At 43.8% G+C, this 22,883-nt stretch overlaps 1 protein-coding gene and 1 long non-coding RNA gene across 12 annotated transcripts in view; both read right to left on the bottom strand.

Annotated features, from left to right (window-relative positions):
- Nucleotides 1-11,413: 11,413 nt before the first annotated feature.
- Nucleotides 11,414-16,918, bottom strand: LOC135981343 (uncharacterized). The gene is made up of 3 exons (XR_010598327.1): nt 16,752-16,918; nt 12,745-13,283; nt 11,414-12,074 (listed from the first exon to the last, which is right to left on the bottom strand). It is a non-coding gene; the product is annotated as an uncharacterized LOC135981343 (long non-coding RNA).
- Nucleotides 16,919-17,074: 156 nt separating this feature from the next.
- Nucleotides 17,075-22,883, bottom strand: part of CBX3 (chromobox 3) — a 14,872-nt gene continuing 9,063 nt past the window's right edge. For all 11 annotated transcript variants that reach the window (XM_005290885.5, XM_024106869.3, XM_005290883.5 and 8 more), the window contains 3 exons: nt 22,544-22,709; nt 18,979-19,073; nt 17,075-17,738 (listed from right to left, as the gene is read on the bottom strand). In XM_005290885.5, coding sequence (XP_005290942.1) covers nt 17,612-17,738; nt 18,979-19,073; nt 22,544-22,709 — 388 coding nt within the window. In that variant the 3' untranslated portion in view covers nt 17,075-17,611. The remainder of the gene's footprint in view (nt 17,739-18,978; nt 19,074-22,543; nt 22,710-22,883) is intronic.

Raw genomic sequence — 22,883 nt, 5'->3', positions numbered from 1 at the left:
TGTATCACGTACATCTTAGAAAAATGATTCCATATTCTCCTGTCCCACAGAGGCTATTGCAGAGAACTAGGACTGTTCTTAAAGAATAATTTTAATGATTAGTTTTTACTTAATCTCTGGCTTTTATGGCACAAGGCCACACAGCATTTATGAAAATATGTAATAGGATTTTTCCTCACATAAATGTTTGCATGGCCATTTTATAAGTGCAATAACATTTTAGGGCATGTGTGATGCTGGACTATTGCCTCTTCTTGGTAGTGATGGGACTAAACTTTTTGAGCCTAATTGCCTAAGGTGCAGCAATATCTCATCATCACATGAATCATTACAAAGCCAGGAATTGTATTGTCTGATATCCTCTGATATGAAGATTCACATCAAAGGAGGTGGTGTGCTTTGCATTGCTATGATAAACACAGACTGTTGCTTTGTCTGCTATAAATTACTTGCTTAGAGGCTTGTTTGATATTGTCTTAGCTGGCCAAAGACTTTCAGGCCAAGGAATATTTTAGGTGTGTAAATATCCCTTAGTTATCCATTCTTTAAGACAGTTCATTGATTCATCACTTTCAAAATATGGTTTGATTTACCTATTTCAGATTACAAATCCCAACACTCTACAGCCATGTCTTCATTACATCTTCTAGGGGAAAAAAATATTTGGCAGCACTAATTAAATCCCTAGAGTAAAAAAGGCTCTGGCAGTTTTAGGGCATTTTAAACCATCTGGTAACCACCAATGCCAATATTAGTGCAGCCAAACTAGAGGGGGTGCTGATGGGAATATTTTTGAGTAGACAAAACCTATTGGATTCTCAGCCTGAAGAATTACTGGGGTTGTTTTGTTTTATTGGAGCCAGTGTTAAAATTCTATTAGAGACAAGGCACAGATAGTTTTTACCTTGATGTAGCTAGGTGGATAAGGGTTACAGTGTCAACCTCACTTAGCTACCTCAAAGGGTACGTCTACTCTTACCGGAGGGTCTGGCGGCAGGCAATCGATGTTCTGGGATCGATCCCGGAAGTGCTCGCCGTCGACGCCGGTACTCCAGCTCGGCGAGAGGAGTACGCGGCATCGATGGGGGAGCCTCCCTGCCGCGTCTGGACCCGCGGTAAGTTCGGACTAAGGTACTTCGAATTCAGCTACGTTATTAACGTAGCTGAATTTGCGTACCTTAGTCCAAAGTGGGGACTTAGTGGGGACCAGGCCAAAGTAACAACTGTGTCTTGTCTCCACTAGGATTTTACAGGGAGACAGCTAACTCATGTCAGTTATAACAAGGCTGCATACTTCCTGGTTTGCCCACTGCCTTCTTTAACAGGATCCTTTTCTGACTCTTGGACACACACCAGGGTAACATCCTCCAGCATAAGGACAGCCTGGAGATGAGCACATGCAATTACTAATCTGTCCCTTGGGAACCCATATACACTTCCCAGGGCACCCACCAGGACTGAGAGTCACCTGCCTCCAGCAGGTGAGGAGGGAGTCTTGCCTGTGCCGGAAGTTAGCTCCCTAACACAATTAGCCTGTCAGCCACTCAAGCAAGCACTCTCCTCTGAGCTATACCAGCCCTGCCTGTCTTTGCTAGGGTGACCAGATGTCCCGATTTTATAGGGACAGTCCTGATTTTTGGGTCTTTTTCTTATATAGGCTCCTATTACCCCCCACCCACTGACCCGATTTTTCACATTTGCTGTCTGGTCTTTGCCCTGCAGGGTGACAACAGATGCACCCTAGCCCCCTAATCTCTTCAAAGTATCCCCCCGTGGTATCAAGCCCCTGATCACTGGATACCCCTTAGAAGTCCCAGATCCTCTGTTCCCAAAGGAATAGTATCCTCCAGTTTAAAGTTTCATCTTAGCCCCCAACTCCTGTATCGCACACAGCACTTGAGTTCAATTATAGTAAAACAAAATGAAATTTAAGAAAGAGTGGACATTCAGATAGAAACAACTCTGAGTGATGGGAAAACAATGATACAACAAAATCATAAAACACAAACTAGGACCTTTACTTATTAATAGCTACCTTTCCTATCTAATGGCGTCTCACTCCAAAGTTCAGTCTTTTGCAGCACTTGCAAGCCCCAAGGAACTAGGAGGACCCAGTTTTTCATGGAGCACCCCCACTCATCAGGGTACCTGCTCAGAGAACAGATCCAGAACAGAGTGAATTTCTCCACTCTGTGATATACTGAATCAGTCTTTTGTCTTTTTTCACAGATCCACTCCCTGTCCTAGCTTTCCTGTTCTTTTCCAAATGGTTTTAATGTTTATAGTTTGTGTTTGATGGTTTTCTATTGACTTCTCTGGGTTGGTGCAAAGGTAGACAATTGGACAATACATTATATAATCAGCTAGCCAAGGAGGGCCGACAACTCCTTTCTGCTTGAATGGGCCCATTACCAAGACATATTATTTCCCGCTGACGCACTTTCACTCCAAGATAAGAGCATAATTCTTAATATAATTGCATAATTCCTTAAATATTACCCATAAACACATCTCACAATGATTATGAATATCTTTAAGTTACAAGCTTTCAGTAGAGACCTCACATACTATCCTTTATAGATAAATCCCATAAAAGCAGTGTATTAGTTGTAGTGAGTTTGTCAGGCCTGAGACAGGAGCAGCTTGCAAAGAACAATGAATTCTTCTGTTGACCTAGCTACCACCTCTCAGACAGATGGATTAACTACAGCAATGGAAAAGCCCCTTCCGTCAATGTATCAGTATAGCTGCAGGTCCGAAGCTATGCCTCTGTAGCTGCTGTGGTATAGACATGGCCTAGGAAGAGCAGAAGGAAAAGGAATTCCAGCACGGAGAAAAAAGCAACATATTTTCATTCTTGCCACGAACACTAATATTGGGACAATAGCTAATAATGTAAGGTTTCTCTCTTCTCCTGGCATCTGATGTACCACAGACCTCACAGAGAGAGGCATTAGCAGTTGCTGAACACCTGGCAAAGAGAAAGAGGATGAAGGACGTGTTTGCTGACCTTGTGACAGCATCCTAGCAGAGGGCCAAAAAGACAGAAGAGTGGAGGGAAGGTTTCATGCTCTGGAATAAGAGTAGGGCGCCATCAAGGAAATATATGGACAGAAAAAGGGTCATTCAGGAAAAGATGCTGGGCGGCATGCTGCAGAAGCTAGACCAACTTACTAGAGAACACTGTTGCACTTTGCTCATTGCAACCTAGCCGTGTTCTGCAGCCGGTTGAGAGCCCTCTTTAAATCCTCCAGCTACAAAGGGCAGGTCCTTCCATGCTATTTCATCCCCCAAGACAAGGAGAACAACCACAAGCCCACCTCTGTCCCCCCTACTCTCACAGATGTTGTGGAAAACATAGCAAGCAGCTATAACCATTTCAGATTACTTATTATTTCTACTTAATATTTACATCACAGTAGCTCTGAGAGGCCCCAGTCAAGACTAGGATCCCACTGTGCTAGCTAATGCACAAATCCATACAAAGACAGTCTCTGAGACATCTTCTCCATCTCGAAATTATATGCAACTTAATTTGTATTCACAGCTGCTTCGTAGCATAGCTCTTATCATCCAGACTTCTCAGAATGGTTCTTATAAAAGTTGGCACTTGTGAGAAGACAGAAAACAAATGTCTCAGACGGAGAATGTGGTTTGGCTTATTCCCACTTCCTCTCTCAGCAAGCCCTGTGGTAGTCCACTGATCAAGGACTAGTCACAGTTACTCACAGACAGCACCTGAACTCTTCTAAAAGGCCCAGATAACCCATTAGCAAGTATTGTGGCCACAGGTGAGTTTGATCATCTGCTATGTGCTTGCTGAAGGATACTTTAGAGCAGCGATACTCAAACTGAGGCTTGGGAGCCGCAAGTGGCTCTTTAATGTGTCTCCTGCAGCTCTTTGCAGCACATGATATTAAAACACTGCGATTATTAACTAATCTAAGATATTAACCAATCAGGATGCTTTTACTATGTTATTAACCAATTGTAGTTGATCATAATAATACCTGGTCAGTTATTTTGCTGTGAGAAAAAATAGATATAGTAAATGAAACAATGAATTCACACTACTGTGGCTCTTTTGGGTAATGTTGATGGCTAAGTTGGCTCCTGAGCCCCTGAAGTATGAGTATCACTGCTTTAGAGCAAATGTTGAGCATAGCCAACTGGCACCTAGTTTAATTTGAACTTTGACCACCGCAACCATGACTAAAGCCTGGGCTACACTCAATAATTAGTTGCACCCAGCTACATCACCCAGGGGTGTGATAAATACACATCCCTGAGTAGGGGTGAAAGTAACTGAGGACACTTACCAGTACGGGTGGGTGGCTCTGGCCCCCGGAAGGGAAGGGGCCTCGGCTGGAAGGGGCGGGGCTGGAGGTCAGCATCCCCCAGCCAGCCCTTGGCCCGCGCTGCCCGGGGCTCCCGCCCGTCAGCGGCTGGGGGGGGGCAAAAGGGGCAGGGACGTTAAAGCACCGCAGGGTCCTTTGCCGCAGCAGCACTTTAACGTTGCTGCGCTCCCCCCCCGTCGGCAGCCGTGGCAAAGGACCATCCCTTCCATCAGGGCCGCTGACAGGGGAGGCAAAAGGGAGAGGTACATTAAAGCACAGCAGCGCTTTAATGTAGGCTGGGTATGGGCTGGTGCGGGTTCTTACTAGTATGGAAAACCGGCCCTCTTTCACCCCTGTCCCTGAGTGATGTAGTTAAGCCGACCTAACCCCTGCTGTAAACAGTGCTAGGTTGACAGTGTAGCGTTGTAAGTGTAGACAAGCCATTACTATTAGTTCAGAAACATTGACACTTTGCAGACAATTAAAAGATGTTCAGTCCTTCCCAAGAGAAGCTTACAATGTAAACCAGATATCACCACAGCAAGAGATGACAAAGTGGCAAGAAGTGAGAGCATAGGTCAAGGGTTACAATAACTAAAGATGTATGTACAGTTATGCAATGCATTTAAAAAAAAATTAAAATATGTTGGGACTCTGGGCAGAATGACATCAAAGTGGAGGTTAAGGATAGGATGGCAGGTGGAGAAAGTGCATTTGAGAAGGGATACCAAGGAGGAGTCTGAGATTGTTTGGTGCAATGTACAGATTATGCAACACAATTAATCCAATTGTACTGGGCAAAAAGAGGAATGTTTTCTTTTCCCATTTTCTTTTTTCCAGATCTTCTGTGCTAGTCCGCATGCTTGAATATAGCTCCTCCCTGATAGAAGGTGGAGATAGTCCATTGAGACCTTTTGGTGATGTCAATCCCTGTATAGAAGGGGGTTACTGACTCCCATAGTTCAAAGTGTTGTTCACTAAGCAAAATGTATTGTACAGCTTTGAGACCTTGAAACTCTGACTTGAAATCTTAAAAACAAACAGAAATTTAATAAACACAGTCTACGCTAGCATAGATTTCTTGGGAAAAAAATTAACAGAAAGGCAAATTTCCCTCTCTTCAGTTGTTTCGGCAAACCTAGACACTTCTGACCTCCCAAAACAGTGCAGTGCCATAAATTTGAGAGAAGCACTTTATTTTTAAAAAATGCATGGAGTGATGCATGAATATTAACCCATGGTGTTTAGAAACAATTATTCGTGGTGGCTGCCTCGCATCTCTCCAGTAATGATGCACACAACGTTGCCACCCAGACAGAGCCAACTTTCACACACTTGGACTTTGAAAGCATCAGGACTTGTTTGCTTGAGCTGAAAAGTAGTTTCCTTGACAAGGAGCTTTATCCAGTTGTAGAGAACGGATCTGGACTCTGTGCAGTCCTACAGCCCTTTCAGGAGATTCATAGCACTCTTGTAAGAATCAGATAGCCATACTATATCCTGGTTTAGGTGAAAGGATGATGTTACCTTCTGTATAAAGCATAGCACCATTCTAACAATGGCCTTACCTTGGAAAAAAGATCAGGTGTAGTTATTCACAGGCAGGGCTTGAAGCGCTCTACTCTCCTAGCAAAACATATAATGCTTAGACCTCACCTTGTTTTTTGTGTGTGTGTGTGTGTGTGTGTGTGTGTGGGGGGGGGGGGGGGTTATTTAAATAAATACCTTCCTGACCCTGCCAGCAGGTAGGAGATCTTGGGGGACAACTACTGCACTGGTGGGGTGTAAAATAAACTTTATTAAGAAAATGCAAAAACAGGAAAATTTAATAGTGAGGGGTATGGGGTTTGTTAAGGTAGACAATTGGGGAAGGGTTTCTTTTAGTAAATAGGATAGGGGGGTTCAATAGTGGGGTACAATACAGTTGGTAACCAATTAACACTGAAGTATAAATGTAACAGGTAGCTAACAGTTTCTATGTAAAGGGTGTGTCACAGCAGCATATAACCAACTAACAGTTATGTGTAAAATGTGTTAAATAACCAACAACTGTAGGTAAAAATGTGTCAGAGTGGTGTAAATGTAAAATGTGAGTGGTGTTAGAGAGAAAAAGGATAACCAATGGGGTTTTATGCTAGACTTCAGTAATACAATTGAGGTCTGGCAGCAGTAGGAGCAGGGTGTGCACGTGGGGGAAGAGATTGAGAGAGAGAGAGAGAGCGCACACAGGCTGCAAGTTTAAACAGCAGAGAGACAATTATACAGAACACAGCAAAATCTTATCTATGATTTAACTTAACCAAGACTACACAAATTAGCAAGTAATAAAACACAATGCAACAATTCTTTAAGCCTAACTTACAGAGTACAATGCAAGCAATTTTCTAAACCTAACTTAAACACAACTATGCAAAATGAAATTACAATTTATCTAGACTAAAGGCTAAATCTAACCTAATGGGTGCACCTTATACTAGGGGTAGTTCCAGAGGGCAGAGTGGTGTGTGCCCAGGATACAGCTTCAAGGGGGGGGGGGGTGTTTAACTAGTGGTGGCTGCAAGCAGGCTTATTTCTAGCAGCAAAGGCGCTGCGGAGCTAGAAGAAGATTACAGATACAGACAAAGGAGTTAGCTTGGGTCTGCCTGCTGGGGAAAGAAAGCCAGCAGCTAGAACAAGGGGAGTGTGCAAGAGGTTTTTCCTTATCAATCCCCAAAGCAGCAGCAGGAACAGCAGTTTCAGCATCAGAGGACGCAGAGAGGACTCGATTCGCTTACAATAATCAGGAGGTCTCCAGGCACAAATTCGTTGTTCATGGGAGGGGAGTTTAAAAATGGGGGTACGCTCAAAAACAAATGAGAGCAGGGAGAGGGCCCCCCAAAGACCCCTAGCTGATCAGACCAGGTGGCAAAGCAAGGACCTTCTCCGGGGGTCTGATCAGAAAATGTCTGGTTTTAAGGCAGGGCCGGCTCTGGCTTTTTTGCTGCCCCAGGCAAAAAAGCCTCCGGCCGCACCCCCCCCCCCAAGCGCGGCAGGAGCCCCAGGGGGAGGGCGGAGTGCCCAGCCAGGGCTCCGCTCTCCCCGGCGGCCAGAGCACCGGGGGGAGGGCGGCGAGCCTGGCCGTGGCCCCGCTCTCCCCGGCGGCCAGAGCCGGAGCACCGCACCGCGCCACCCCCCTCCAGGTGCCGCCCCAAGCACAAACTTGGTGGGCTGGTGCCTGGAGCCGGCCCTGTTTTAAGGGCAAACTCAGGCAGTTTCCCACCAGTAACTTTGATTGGTTCCCCTTAATCCAGGGGAGGAGAGAAGGCAGGGAAAACTGCAGGTAGGCACAGGACATGTCTGGGCAAGTTCTGAGTCACAGGTATGACTCATATGCTCAGCTATGTGACCACTTTAGGTCTTGCATACCTGGGCAGAGCACCCTACACCGAGCCGGGTCCGAACAAAGAAGCTAGACAAAGGAGCGAAAAAGCCCCCACCTCCCTGAGCAGAGCAATGGCTCCAGTCAGTCTGCACAAGCCATTTCCATGAGCAGGGCCAGGCTGTGAGTTTGGTCAGTTCCATGGCCGGGGGGAGTTGGGGGGCGGCCACTCAGCACAAACAGAAAGGAAGGGGGGAAAAGGAATCCAGCACGGGGACAGCTGTAACAGACACTTCCACACACACACACACACACACACACACACACACACACACACACACACACACACACCCAGAGGAGGAAAACCACACTGGGGGGCTGCTTTCTGTGGAAGTCTGGCAGCATGGGTGCTTCCTAGCTTTGGAGCTCCTGGAAGGGCCACTCATGTTACATAAGAATGGCCATACTGGGTCAGACCAAAGGTCCATCTAGGCCAGTATCCCGTCTTCCAATAGTGGCCAATGCCAGATGCCGCAGAGGGAATGAACAGAAAGATAAACATCAAGTGATCCATCCTATCACCCATTCCCAGCTTCTGGCAAACAGAGGCTAGGGACACCACCTCTGCCCATCCTGGCTAATAGCCATTGATGAACCTATCCTCCATGAGTTTAACTAGTTCTTTTTTGAACCCTTGTTGCAGTTCTGTGAGGGCTGACACAAAGCAAGTGCAGGCTGTTGGTCTCTTGTGCAACAGAAGCAGATGCATATCCAGTGTATGCTTAGAAATTGTGTGTGGCCTAGTCCATTTTCTCTTTTGTTCAGTCCAGTAAGGGCACTGATACTCCACCTACTGGCGACAGAAACAACTGAAGTCTGGGACTGGGATCAGGCAAGTACATGACTCCCGGAAAAGAGAGCCATCTACTGCATATTTCCCACCATTGCCTGAAACATTTTGGTTAGACTTTGTAATCTGATAGCATTTGTATCAAAAACAGCTGTACCAGAGACACATTATCCTACTTGCTTAAATGCCCCAAACCAGCAACTACAGTATTTCAAACTATCCATGAATGTCAACGTTCTTCAGGGGAGTAAAGAGGAGAGAGAGGGAAAGAGGTCTGCAAATAAACAATCATAAGTATTGGTTTAGATTTTCTTTAATATTGAGATAGTGTATGTGCTCCCAGAAGGCTCCTCTGGCAGATTAATCCACATGGATGGTATCTTAAGATATATGATGATAAAAGGAAAAATTCACAGGAAAAGAAAAATCCATAAATTCTGAGAATTTGGGATCTCCTTGAAGTTTTCTGTGAAATTGTAACAGGTTTACCAATGTAATCCTTTCAAGTAAGCAAACTGAACAACAGCACTAAGCACACCCATCTCACCTGAATGCTAATACTGAAGCCTATTACTATTAAAATAATGACATTTAAATATTTCTCAGCTGACTGCAATAGTCAGCATCCAGGTAATAATCTATTTCAGCATGGCGCCTGCTATTCCCCTAAATTGAGAGTTGACAGAGCTCCAGGCTTAAGTTCTCTAATCTTTAAGCAAACATAAGGGAGACAAGATTTGATAGTTGTAAGGAAACCCAAACAAAGCTACCATCCACCACCATTCCTTTTTATTATAAAGGCGTGGGAATTTCAGGCATTCCTTATATGTTACACAGAAGGAAAAATAAGTACCATGTTCTCCTCCTCTCTAAGTCACTTTGAAAATAAGTTTGGTGTTGTAGAACTGGGAAAGGAAGTTAGCGAGAGCTTTCAGCTTGTGAGAAAGAGAATCAGGCAACAAGACGCAGGAGCAGATGGGAACACTGTACCTCACTGGAAGCTCCAATAAGGAAAACTTTCTGAAGAAAGCAGTAGCCAGGCACATGACCCAGCAGGGTGCCCAGAGCATCTCCCCTAATCCACTGAACACATGATTTTTCCAGTTATAAATAATCTTACAACTCCAGTGTTAATACCCAGAGTAAGGACACATCTACACTGGCAAAGTTACAGCCCTGGCAGTCACAGAGCCACTCAGAGAGCACAGAAGAAAAACCGCTGTTGGGTGTTCACACTGATAGCTGCCTGCGCAATAGCGTGTTCCGAATAGCGCAAGTGCTGCAAGTGTGAGCAGCACACTCTGGACAGCTATCCCACAGAGCACCTCTTTCTCTTTTTCCACTAATACTTGTGGGAAGGCGAAGGGGGTCACGAGGCATCCTTGGTCCTGTCCCAATGCCCCATGATGCATTGCTTTGCATCCCAGCAATCCCTGTGCTTCCATCTGCATTTGGCGCCATCTTTCAATGATTTGTGTACTGCGCACCCTGCCTCTTTCAGGCTGCAGGAATGGATCCCGAACCGCTGACCAGTATGCTGCTCACTCTGACCAACATGTCACAAGTGGCAGTGGAATTATTCCTTTAAATACAAAGGCAAGAGGAGTGTGACATTGATCTCACCACACATAGTAGTTATGACACAAGATTGCTTGTGGCATTCAAGAAGATACTGATCACAGTGGAAGGCTGCTTTTGGGCTCAGGAAACAAGCACTGAGTGGTGGGATAGGATCATGATGCACATCTTGGAAGACGAGCAGAGGCTGCAGAACTTTCGCATGAGGAAAGCCACATTCTGGGACTGTGTGATAAGCTCGCCTTAACCCTGCAGCGCAAGGACACGAGAATGAGAGCTGCCCTGTCACTGGAGAAGCATGTGCCAATTCCACTGTGGAAACTGGCTACTCCAGACTACTACCGATCTGTCGCTAACCAGTGCAGAGTGGGAAAGTCAACCATTAGACTTGTGTTGATAGAAACGTGCAGGGCCATTAATTGCATCCTGCTCCGAAAGACCGTGACTCTGGGCAACGTGGGTGACATTGTGGAAGGCTTTGCACAAATGGGCTTCCCTAACTGCAGAGGGGCACATATTCCACGTCTGGCACTAGATCACCTAGTGTCCGCCCCCCCCCCCCCGAGTACATTAATCGCAAGGGGTATTTCTCAATGGTTCTCCAGGCACTTGTGGACTACCGTGGGCATTTCACAGACATTAAAGCAGGCTGGTCCAGAAAGGTGCATGATGCATGCATCTTTCAGAACACTGGTCTGTTCAAGAAGTTGCAAGCAGGGACTTTCTTCCTGGACCAGAAGATCACCGTAAGGGAAGTCAAAATGCCCATTGTGATCCTGGGAGACCCTGCCTACCCCTTAATGCCATGACTTATGAAACCACACATGGGGCAACTTGACAGCAGCAAGGAGAGGTTCAATAACAGGCTGAACAAGTGCAGAATGACTGTTGAGCGTGCATATGGCTGTTTAAAAGCCCGCTGGTGAGGTCTGTCTGGGAAGCTGGACATGGCCAATGACAATATTTCTATGCTTATAGCTGAATGTTGTACACTCTAATATTTGTGATGGGAAGGGTGAAAGCTTCACGCAGGGCTGAACTACAGAGGCTGAGTTTGAACAACGAGAGACCAGGGCTATTAGAGGGGCACAGTGGGGGCCATAAGGATCAGGGATGCCTTGAGGCAGCAACTTGAAGCTGAAAGCCACTAATATTTGTTGCTATGTTCGGGATTGCAGTGCTTGTAATGCTAGGAGATGATTGGTGCATATGATGCAAGGAGGGGCCTTAACCTAATTGTACATCGCTTTGCATGCTCTTTTTGCTTTCACTTAATAGAATAGAGATTGCTTTCAAACAAAATTCTTTTATTAAAAAGACAACCAGACTCAAACGAAAAAATTCATCAGCAGGGAGGGGGATAGAAAAGGGAAGGTCTCAAGAGGAGGATGGTCCCAGGACAGCTACAGATTTGTGTATGTCCAAGGATCATACTCAACCTCCTCCTTTGGAGTACAATGCAGCAGGTGCTGTATTTCAGCAGGCCCAAACTGCAGAAGGATGGGTGTTGAGTGCAGTGGGTAGTGGGAGTCCTCAGTGCTGGACTGCGAGGAGTGAGGAGTGGAATGCTGTGGGTAGAGAGCGGAGCCAGGAAGTTGATAATATGTTGGCGGTGCGTGGGGGCACATGGGAAAAAGTTTTGTGACAGCGCCTGCAGTGCAGGGCAGGCACGGAGCTGCTCGGTTTGAAGAGCTAGTATCGCATGGATCATGCCCAATTGGTGCTCCATAATGTTTAAGAGCCGCTCCGTGGCTTCTTTCTAGTGTGCTGCGTTCTCCTTTTGGTCCCTCTTCTCGCTGTCCCACCACTCTTTCAAGTCCCATTTCTAGGCGGTGGAGTGCATCATAACCTCATACAAAAAGTCCTCCTTAGTTCTTCTTGGCCGTTTTCTAATTCTGCGCAGCCGTTCTGCTGCCTATAACAAAGAGGGAGGCTGGGCTCCCAAGGTTCTCTGTGAAGTTTAAATGTAACATTTTACAGAAGCAGTATTGTTTGCAACACAGACAACACTGATTCAGGTCTTTAAAACACAGCCAGTACTCACACACCTGTCTCTAACTGGCTGACCGCAGGCAAGCACACATGAGCCACAAGACCCCCAAAATTGTGAGTAGCTGCAGGGACAGGCTTCTTGGACCCTGTTGTACACTGGGTACGTGGCTCTTGGGGAGAGCCAGCACTGTGGGGGGGGCTGATAATCATTCCTGTCCCCACAGTTTCCTCAGAAGGTGATCATTATGGAATATATCTCACCGTTGAGGGTGAGCAGGGAATCAGGGGAGGGTTTTCTCCAAGCCTGCGGCTTCCGCCCTGGCCCCTATGCAGCTTGCCTGTGTGCAGCAATGCCCCTCTTCCCATGACAGCAAAGTGGCGCGGGAAAGTTACCATTAATGGGCCAAGAAACAAACCAGCTCTGCCGAGGAACCTGCAGCAGCGGATTGCCCAGTATCTCCACGAGAGTTTTGTGGAGATCTGAGGCAGATTCCCGAGAAGTGAGGGAATCAATCAACAGCCTGTTCCACCACTCAGACTAGGCAAGTGGTGGGAGACAAGCCTGCTTTCTCCAACCCTCCTGCCTCCAACAACTTGCTTCAGCAATTCCCAAAATCAAATCCACTTACCAGGGACCTCCTCTCCTGTTTGTGCTTCGCCAAGATCTGACTGCTATGACTGGCTAGGTTCCTCCGGGGTAGAAAAGAGCTCCGGGCTGCATGCATCTCTGGCCTCTGAGTCATTCTCTGCCTCTGGGTTCCCCTCCCCCTCTTTGTCCAAGATTTCCTCCTCCTGGCTCAGTCCACTCTCAACTGGCATGCGAGCCAACGAAGTATCCACAGGTGCCTGTGGGGTCATCACCGAGTATTGCATCCAGTTTTTTGTAGAACTGGCAGCTCATGGGCACAGCACTGGAGCAGCGGTTTGCCTCCTGCACCTTGGGGTAGGCGTTCCACAGTTCCTTCACTTTTACCCTACACTGCAATGTGTCCTGGTCATGGCCCCTTCCTGTCATGCATCGTGAAATCTGTCCGTTGGTATCATAATTCCTACGGCTGGAACGTAGCTGGGACTGGACAGCCTCCTCTCCCCAAATGCTGATGAGGTCCAGCAACTCAGCACTGCTCAAAGCGGGGGATTGCCTGGTGTGTGGGGCAGGCATGGCCACCTGGAAAGATGCACGGAGACCATTGTACGCATCACTGAGCAAACAGGAAGGGGACTTTCAAATTTGCAAAGGAATGTATGGGGTGGGGATGATGGTTGGTCACGTGAGGGCAGGGCAGTAGAGTTCAAACCGATGACCAGAGAGGTGAGTACAGGCATTGTGGGACACCTCCCGGAGGCCAATTGCAGCGCTGTAATTGCCATGGTGTCTACACTGGCACCACAGTGCTGTAGCCCTGGCGCAGAAAGCTCTATGCCTCTCATCAGGGTAGTTTTTTTTAAGAGTGCTACAACGGCAGTTTCTGCGCACTAAGTGGCTTGGCAGTGTGTACACCTCAGGAGTTACTGTGCAGAAACTTGCCAGTTTAGACCGTGCAAATCACAGTACATCTACGCAGGGATTTGCACCAACATAACTATGTCAATGTAGTGGTGCAAAAACCCTTAAGGTAGGCAGGTCCTCAAAACTGATTCCGCCTCAAGGAATAAGTAAATTGTGAGTGATTGGGATGTGCAAGAACATTCAGGATGTGCTGTGCCATTCAGTGGATAGCATTACCCAGCAGGAGATTATTACAGAAAGTATCTTCAAAGCAGGCTAAAATATGACCTTCCAATAAGAAAGCCCTAGGGGACAGAAGTGCAGGACTGTAAATAAGATTAAAGGTAAAATGTTCAAGAGTGCCTAAAGATCCTTAATCCCAAGTGATTTTCTATGAGATTTAGGCTCCTAGATGCCTAAACCACTTTTTAAAATAGGACTGAGACACATTAGCAACTCCAAACAGATTGCAAAGTGGCCAAGACAATGAAGGACAGTCTTCGTTAGGCACAGAGTGAAGTTCAACACCAGAGCAAGGAAATGCTACAGAGCAAGAAGTCTTCCAAAATGAAGGTCTCACTCCCTCAGACAAGTGGATGAACTTCAGTGAAAAATGTCTGAATGCGTCCAATTTTATTAAGAATACATAGTCTCTAAAGGTACTTACATAGGTTATCCCTGATGCTCTCAGGAAAAGGATCAGATGTCCTTGAGGTAAGTGTAAATACAACTCCCCTTTTGAGGGAGGGTGGCTATAATTAACACTAAGCTTTTGGTGAAGTGCTGAGGCCAAGTTGGAGGGGTGGGAGGAGAAGGGGAAAAAAAAAAAAAAAATCAGAATCTGAAATGGACATACCCCAAAAAGGCAAAATGTAGGTAACGCTAGCCAGTAGGAAAAACAAAGAGGCTGAAGATGTCAGTGAACTTATGGATTTTGAAGTATCTGGCCTAGACATTTGAAATTAAGTATGTACCATTAGTCTGCTTTGTGTAAAGTCAACTTCAAAAACACTCAACCAACTACTACTTCTAGTGTGGAACTACCCAACCCAAAATGTTTTGCAGGACCCTGAAAGGCATTTTGGGAGCTTGGGTTTCCCACTTTAGAGCAGCCAGTGATAGTGAGATAGCTAGCTCTTACCTATGTCAAAGTGTGGATTCAAAAGCTCCTGCAGCCCCTCCTCCATTTTAATGGAGAATCCCAGGCCCAGTTGTGCTGTGCATGTCACTGCATTGATGCCTCTACTTCTGTTGTAGCTCACTGTGAATTTGTAGTGTTTCAAATTCCAGAGCTCAACAACAAAATTGTTGTGATAACAGCTGACACTAACAGGACAGGTGACAAAGCTACTTAATTTAATTTTTGTGGTGAAGTTAAGGTAGAGTGAAAAATCTAGTACTCCCTCTAAATGTTCTCCATCATAACAGACAGGAATTGTTTATCAGCCCTGTATCTAGAGGCCTAAATATTTCTGCACTCCACAGCTCCTCCAAAATAAACTGCATTCAGGGGACAGAAAATGAAGTACAGGAGAGGATGTAGAAGACAAAAGAAAGTGGTTAAGAAATAAAATGGCAGATGGAAGTATATTAGAGACAGTGGGGAGGGGAGAGAGCGCGGGGGAAGAGGGAAGAGGCAGCTTTAAAGAATGAATACAATCATACCAACATTAAACTGGCAATTTTCAGCTTTGGTAGACTGACCTACGTGGTCTTCCAACTCCCACAATTAGAATTCAAATGCCCATGTGAGTCTGTATTTTAATAGATGTCATCAAGGGAAACTCCTATTTTCTAATTCTCCCATTCCCAAGCATAAAGCTCTCCTTGTTTCACCAGAGCCTGGATTTGGTGACCTCCAGAACATCCTGGAAGACCTGTTTTTCCCCAGGCATCTCCAAAGGAAAATGGTTGGGAAGATATTGTAGATGATCTCTCTTCTTTTTATGATCTATGGGTCTAATTTGAGTGTTCTGTATTACTATTTTATGGAAGCTTAATATTATAGAAGTATTGGCAGCAACTCACAGCTAGAACTGGAATCTGAAACAGGTTTGAAATAGGGCATTAAGTAAATAGTTTCTCTTTTCATAAATTTAATGAGTGTCTGAAATTGGTCTGACTGAAACTTGTCTGCGATAGACTACTATCTACACAAGTTAGTAAAAAGGGAAAGTATATTAGAGAAAATGAAAATATCTGGTAAAACAGGTAGATTGGATGAGAAATTTTAAAACTACAATTTTTTTATTTTACTAACTATTCTCATAACTGAAAGATTATCTTTCAGCAGAGGCTAGAGCAGGAGTCTGCAACCTTTCAGAAGTGGTGTGCCGAGTCTTCATTTATTCACTCTAATTTAAGGTTTCACGTGCCAGTAATACATTTTAACCTTTTTAGAAGGTCTCTTCCTATAAGTCTATAATATAGAACTAAACTATTGTTGTATGTAAAGTAAATAAGGTTTTTAAAATGTTTAAGAAGCTTTATTTAAAATTAAATTAAAATGCAGAGCCCCCCGGATCGGCGGCCAGGACCCAGGCAGTGTGAGTGCCACTGAAAATCGGCACGTGTGCCATAGGTTGCCTACCCCTGGGCTAGAGGATAATCCTTTCAAGACAATTCTTCTTTCAGAGAAGAATCAAAGAATGGCACTTCCAAAATGGCCACTATCTCCCATTTTCTCCATGGGACTGAGGCCACAGGCTACCCTTAGTTAAGAGTATGACCATTTCCCTTCAATCTGTGCAGGAGGCTCAGGCTCCCCCTAGCAAAGAAAGGCCAAAGGGAGTGAAATCAAGTTTCCCTCAGGGAAGTTGACAACTGCTTATGCTTTCAAGAGACAGCATGAGGAGCAGGTTAGCGTGAGGAGCAGGCGAATGAGTGGGGGACAAGATGGGAAACTGGGGGTGTGCACGTGCAAAGACTGTGGAGGGCAGAAAGGGAAACATGGACATACATGCAGCGTGGATCTGGAGACAGTCCACTGAATACAGACAACTGAGAGCATGGTGGGAGAGGGAGAGTGTGGTAGGGGAAAGGATGAAACAAGAGGAAAGATGCCAGCATAACCATTGTAGCTGTTAGGGGAACCCCCTCCAGGCAGCCAATAGAAGGTCTCATAATTTGTTTAATTTAAAATTAAACCTGAAATATGTGATGATCACATGCTGGATCTGGCATCTTTCTTCAGTCTGCTCAAAGTGATTTTCATCCATGTAGGGAACACCATGCCTCCACAATAATAATCCTTCCTGCACAATACTCAGCCCTTGTTTACCAAGTCAGAAGAGAAGTCAAAATCAGGTCTCTCTCTAAAAGGGAAACTGCAAACATTAGACACCAATCTACTGGGACAACTTCCAGTGAAGTATTTTGATCAACTGAAGACTAACTCAAAGCTCAATAACACTACTTCATATTATGTACCACAGTTTAAATAAATAAATAAATAAATAAGAGTATCAATATAAAGGAAGAATATAAAACTATTTTATTGACCACTGTTCACCAGTATTTACAATAAAGTAAACAATATACAGTATGATAACATTCAATTTACTACAAAGTTAGTTCTTACCTGGCCTCTTTGGGACTACATTACCTCAAATACTAAAAAGAATGGTTCTACATGTTATGGGGCTAGGTTGGGGTAAAGAAGATACATGCACATCAATAGCATAGAAGACTATAAAACATCTGTGAGTTTGTTTAAACATTTGTTATGATTCAGTAATAACTATGGAGGATCATGAAGGTTTATAAAAGCCTTTACCTAATATGGAGGAAATAGTATCAAATGCTGTCCTGTCATTAATGAAGCAAGTTGCAGAAAGCCTTTATTTACTTGCTGTTGATGCAAAACACACTACTTCAAAAAACAAACATATCAAACTCAATTCTCATTAGAATGTAGAGGTTTTCCTCACATTGCTAATAAATCAAAGAATAAAATCAAAATCCAGGTTTTCATATTCATATATATATAAAAAAAGCAATGCAAATGATTATTGTGCTTCATCTTCCGGACACGAATGCCAAGTTAGTCGCTCTTCATAAAAAGCAATTACAATCTGAGGACATTTCATGTTAGCTTCTTTGGCCAGCACCAAGTCTGCCTCATCCGAGTCTTTCCTAAGAGGGGAGGGTTTAAAAAACAAACAAGTCTTGAGTTTAAGAGCTATTACTAAACCAGATGGGTTTGAAATTGATATTAGAATATATTTCATGATCAAAGAGCGGAGGTAGAAGTTTAAATTTTAGAAAAATCTATCGTTGTTAATCACCATTAGCAACTTTCCAGAGGTCATCACTTGGAGAAGGTCCTCTTAAAAGGACATCAATTAAAGATCACAATTTCTAGTTAACAGCAGTTTCAATATAGCAGTCCCCAGTTTTCCCTGCCAATTTGTGTTTTACAGTCACATTTTTCCTCAATTAAAAAAATGTTTCTCTTTCCTGTTTGAGAAATCCACACAGACAAAAAGGGAAACCCTGCACAAAGAAAACACTGACTACACAGTAACAAAGGATAACCTGTCTAGTATTACATATTGCTTCTAATCTCATGTAAAACTTTTCAGACAGGTGTCACAGACAGTTAATTGACAGTGTCACTCTGGGTCAATCTGACACTCACAAACTATTACATCCAATTAGAATAAATGCATTAAAAAAGTTATCAGATTGCAACTTCTGAACCTGTGTCAGAGTGAAAGAAAATGCAAGACAGTTGATACCCCTGTATTTTAATTTTTTTTTTTACTGATTTCACATGCCTGCTGCACACCTGCATATTAGAAGTAGGCTTGTTGCATATAACAAAGTATAAGCTAGCCACAAAGACAGGAAATAAGAAAGAACAAGTTCTCTCATTTTTGTTGTATTTTTCTCTGGTGTTTCATTTCTTCATTTAATAACGCTACAGAAATTCCGAATTGCAACAACCTGCATTTTATATACATCCCACACGTCACATATCCACTACCTGAGGTTTTTAAGAGGATGAGTAACAGAGTCTTCTAAAGTGCAAATCTTTAAGTGTCTCAATATGGCAAACAAGTGAGATTGATATTTTTGGGGCAACTCAGTTGGACTTCATTGGGAGCAAAATTAGACATTTAAATAAAGGGATGGAAGCGACTATTGCACTGTCCACACACCTGTGCTCAAAAGCATGAATTCAGTCTCATTAGTTTGACCAATGAATATTAGAAATGAGATTCCAATCTTACTCTACTTACTGTTTGCTCAGGACAGGTATTCCCAAACACAGAAACAAGTAAATTGTCATCTTTCCTGTCTCACTCCAAAAAGGAAATAGTTTCTCACCAGTTTAAACACTTTGGATCAGAGATGTCTGTACATCACTTACCATTTCATGAGAAACATAAGTTCTCCGCTGCTATCTGTGGCTCCAATTATCCGCTCAGGATCAAGACCTCTTGCAAACCCCCTTGGTTTATCAACCTATTAAAAAGGTTGAACGTCACATCTAGTTTAACATTAATTTTACATCATTTTAAGGCAAGTTTCAGACAAGTTATAGCTTACATCAAGTCAAGACTTATTTTGTCATTTTACGCTTTAGAACAGTGGTTCTTAACCTTTACTGCAGCCTGCACCCCTTTGGTTCTCAAAAATATGTTCTCGCACCCCTTATCAAAACTCGTTGAAGTCCCATATATACTCAATCATAAGCCGGTTCGTTTATAAGCCGACACATCCCCCCTCCGTTGGATAAGTAAAAATGGAAAAATGTTATGACCCATTCATAAACCGACCCTATAACTCTGGGGTCAGCAAACTTTGGCTCCCGGGCCATCAGGATAAGCCGCTGGCGGGCCGAGATGGTTTGTTTACCTCGAGCGTCCGCAGGCAACGGAGGTAAACCTAAGTAAACAAAGTGTCCCGGCGTGCCAGCTGCTTACCCTGATGGGCCGGGACAGCAACTGGTGGGGAATTTTGGGGGGGGGGGGGGCGGAGGGGAGAGAAGCTGAGGTCAGGGGACCCCAGGTTAAGAACCACTGCTTTAGAATGAATTAGTTAAATTTAGCAAAAAAGATGAATTTACATCATTAATATACACATTTATTTCAGGAAACTAGATAAGGCAGGAAGCATCTTTCTAGTGGAAGCTTAGTGTACAGGTCAGGGAACATCATAGCATCCTTTAGTTCACCTGTATGATTGTATCAGTGACATGCAAACTGCAGCCAATTTCCCGAGTTTAGGAGCCAGCAATAGCTCTGAGTTAGAAGTGATTTCTGCAGAGAAATTAAAACCCAAGCCTGCAAACAGTTACTTCCTCTTGAAAAATCACAGTGATGTCAATGGTACCATGCTGGAATAACTAAGAGTATGCAGTCATTGTTTACAGGACCATACCCTTAAGACTAAACAAAAAATCCCTCTTATAAGTAAGCTACAATTTAGTCACAGGTATTTTTATTAAAAGTCATGGACAGGTCACAGGCAATAAACAAGAAGTCACCACCCATGACCGATCCATGACTTCACTGCTCCCAGAGCAGCAGCTGTTGTGGTTCGCCTCAGGGCTGCCCCAGCTGCTCGGGCAGCCATAAGGTCAGCCGCACTGGCTGCTGCAGAAGACACGGAGGTCCCAGAAAGTCACAGAATCCGTGACTTCTAAGACCTCCATGAAAGACTTGCAGCCTTATTTATAAGATCTACAATGTAGACAGTTCTACCAACTTAAGTGTCTCATGTCAAATAATTTTGTTTTATAACTAACAGCCACTGTGTACTTTTGTGCATCAGTAATAAAAGGTAAAGAACAGCTCTAGGTAGAGATGACCAGTTGCCATTTAAGACCATCCAAAGGGAGAAAAAGGTAATGGTGACTTTTCCCCTACCCCTATTTTCAGATGCAGGCATGGAAGGATTTTACCCATGAGATAATTACTTTGAAGTTAAGTCATTTAAGGCCTAAACTAATCAACAGCATCCCTTTAAAGTACTGTACATTTAGAAGATGTGAGAACAGATCCAGATACAGGAGTTGATTTTTTTGACTTTCAAGAGTTATCAACTTTTACTGTTTTAGTTCATAGGAAAATAGGAATTGCCATACTAGGTCAGATCCAAGGTCCATCTAGTCCAGTATGCTGTCGGACAATGGCCAATACCCGATGCTTCAGAGGAAGGTGTAAAATCCCCACAGTAGGCAGACATGGGATAATATGCCCCCAGAGGTCTCATCCTGATCTCTAATTGCTAAGATTTAAAAAAGGGGTTGGACATGGGTATCAGGAATATCCAGAGTAATGACAAATTTTGTAAGGGACACTAAAGTTTCAGGACCTAAGTTAATATCTTAAGTATTTGGCCTCAGTGACTTCCTATTGTAATGAATTCCACAGTTTAATTATCCATTGGGTGAAAAGTATTTCCTTTTACTGTTTTTGAATTTCCCACCTTTTAAATTTCATTGAATGTCCCTTTGTCATTGTGTTATGAGACAGGGAAACAGGAGTTCCCAATCTACCTTCTCTATACCATTACATAATGTGTATACTTTTATCATGTTCCCTTTTAGTTGTCTCCTTTCTAAAGAAAATAATCCCAATCTTTCAATTTCTCTTCACATGAGTTTATCTATGCCTTTGATTGGTCTTACTGCTCTTCTCTGATCTCCCCCCCCCCCAGTTGTACAATATCCTTTTTGCAATGGGGTGATCAATACTATATACAGTATTCCATATGAGGCTATACACTGATTTATATAAAGGAATTATAATATTTGTATTATTCACCATCCTATCTCCTATGCCAGTGGTTTTCAAACTTTTTTTTCTGGCGACGCAGTTGAAGAAAATTGTTGATGCCCACAACCCAATGGAGCTGGGGATGAGAGGTTGGGAGTGTGGGAGGGGCTTATGGCTGAAGCAGAGGGTTGGGGTGAGGGCTGCAGGGGTTGGGGTTCAGGAGGGTACTCTAGGTTTGGGGGGGCTCAGGGCTGGGGCAGGGCTCTAGGTAAACGCTCTGGGGTGGGGCTGAGGGGTTTGCGGTGTAGGAGGGGGCTCAGGGCTGGGGCAGGGGATTGGGGCACAGGCTAACCTCTGTCAACTCCCAGTCAGCGTCACAGCCGGGGTGCAGAGACAGGTCATGACCCGCAGTTTGAAAATCACTGCCCGATGCATCCTAACTTTTTTTTTTTTTTAGATAAATACCACAGCTGATCAAAATTTCTTCAGTGAGCTGTCTACAATGACACCCAGGTCCCTTGCTTGAATGAATAGTTACTTTAGAATCCTGCAAGACATTCAAGTTTTTCCCCTCCAATATGCATTATTTTGCACTTGTCAACAATGAAATCATTCACCATCATGTTGCCTATTCATCTAGTTTGTTTAGGTCTTTCTGAAATTCTTCAGCCCCCTCTGGTCATGACTAACCTAAACATCTTTTTCATTTGCAAATGTTAGTAGCAACACTCACCCCCCTTTCCAAATCATTAATATATTAAAACATTGGACCTAAGACAAAACCTTGAGGCACCATAACCCATGATGAAAATTGACAATTTAATCCTATTCTCTGCTTCATTATCTACTAGACCACTAAGTATATTCTCACCCAGGAATACTTAGCTTCTTTAGTGGAACCTTGTCAAAGGCCTTTTGGAAGTCTAAGGAAGAATTGATTGACTATATTTATTCACTACTTTGTCATGTTCAAATATATTAGTGAGACAACTTTCTTTTGCAGAAGCCAGGCTGGTTAGACCCTATCATATCATGAGCTTCCAGGTGTTTTGTTATTCTGTTTTGAAGTTATTGTTCTAAACCAATTTTCTAGATATAGATGTATGGCTTGTCTATAATTCCCTTCATCACCCCTAGAATTTTTTTAAATATAGGTACAAACATTCAACATAAGAAAAAGCATTTGTGTAGCAACAACTTTAACATACTTACAGAATCCCTCTTTTTCTTTGATTTACTGTCATCAGATTCACTATCTGATAAAGATTTTCTTTTCCCACCATCTGTTTTTTCTTTACCAGCTTTCTGGGAGTTCAGAAAGGCTTCGATTAACTCTGGACAATCTAAGTTTTCTTCGGGCTCCCATGTGTTGTCAGCACTGAAACACACATACAGCTAGCTCATGAAAGACTATCAAAAGCCCAGAAACCTAATTTGGCCACATAGCTCACAGTAAGCAAAACATTAAGTAACACAGTAATTTGGCCACGTAGCTCACAGTAAGTAAAACAGGCTTCTTAAACCGGAGGTGAATCTACTTTATTTTCTTAAA

The sequence above is a fragment of the Chrysemys picta genome, chromosome 2 (genome assembly GCF_011386835.1).
Source record: "Chrysemys picta bellii isolate R12L10 chromosome 2, ASM1138683v2, whole genome shotgun sequence".
Taxonomy (NCBI): Eukaryota; Metazoa; Chordata; order Testudines; family Emydidae; genus Chrysemys; species Chrysemys picta.
This window is presented reverse-complemented; position numbering and strand designations above follow the sequence as displayed.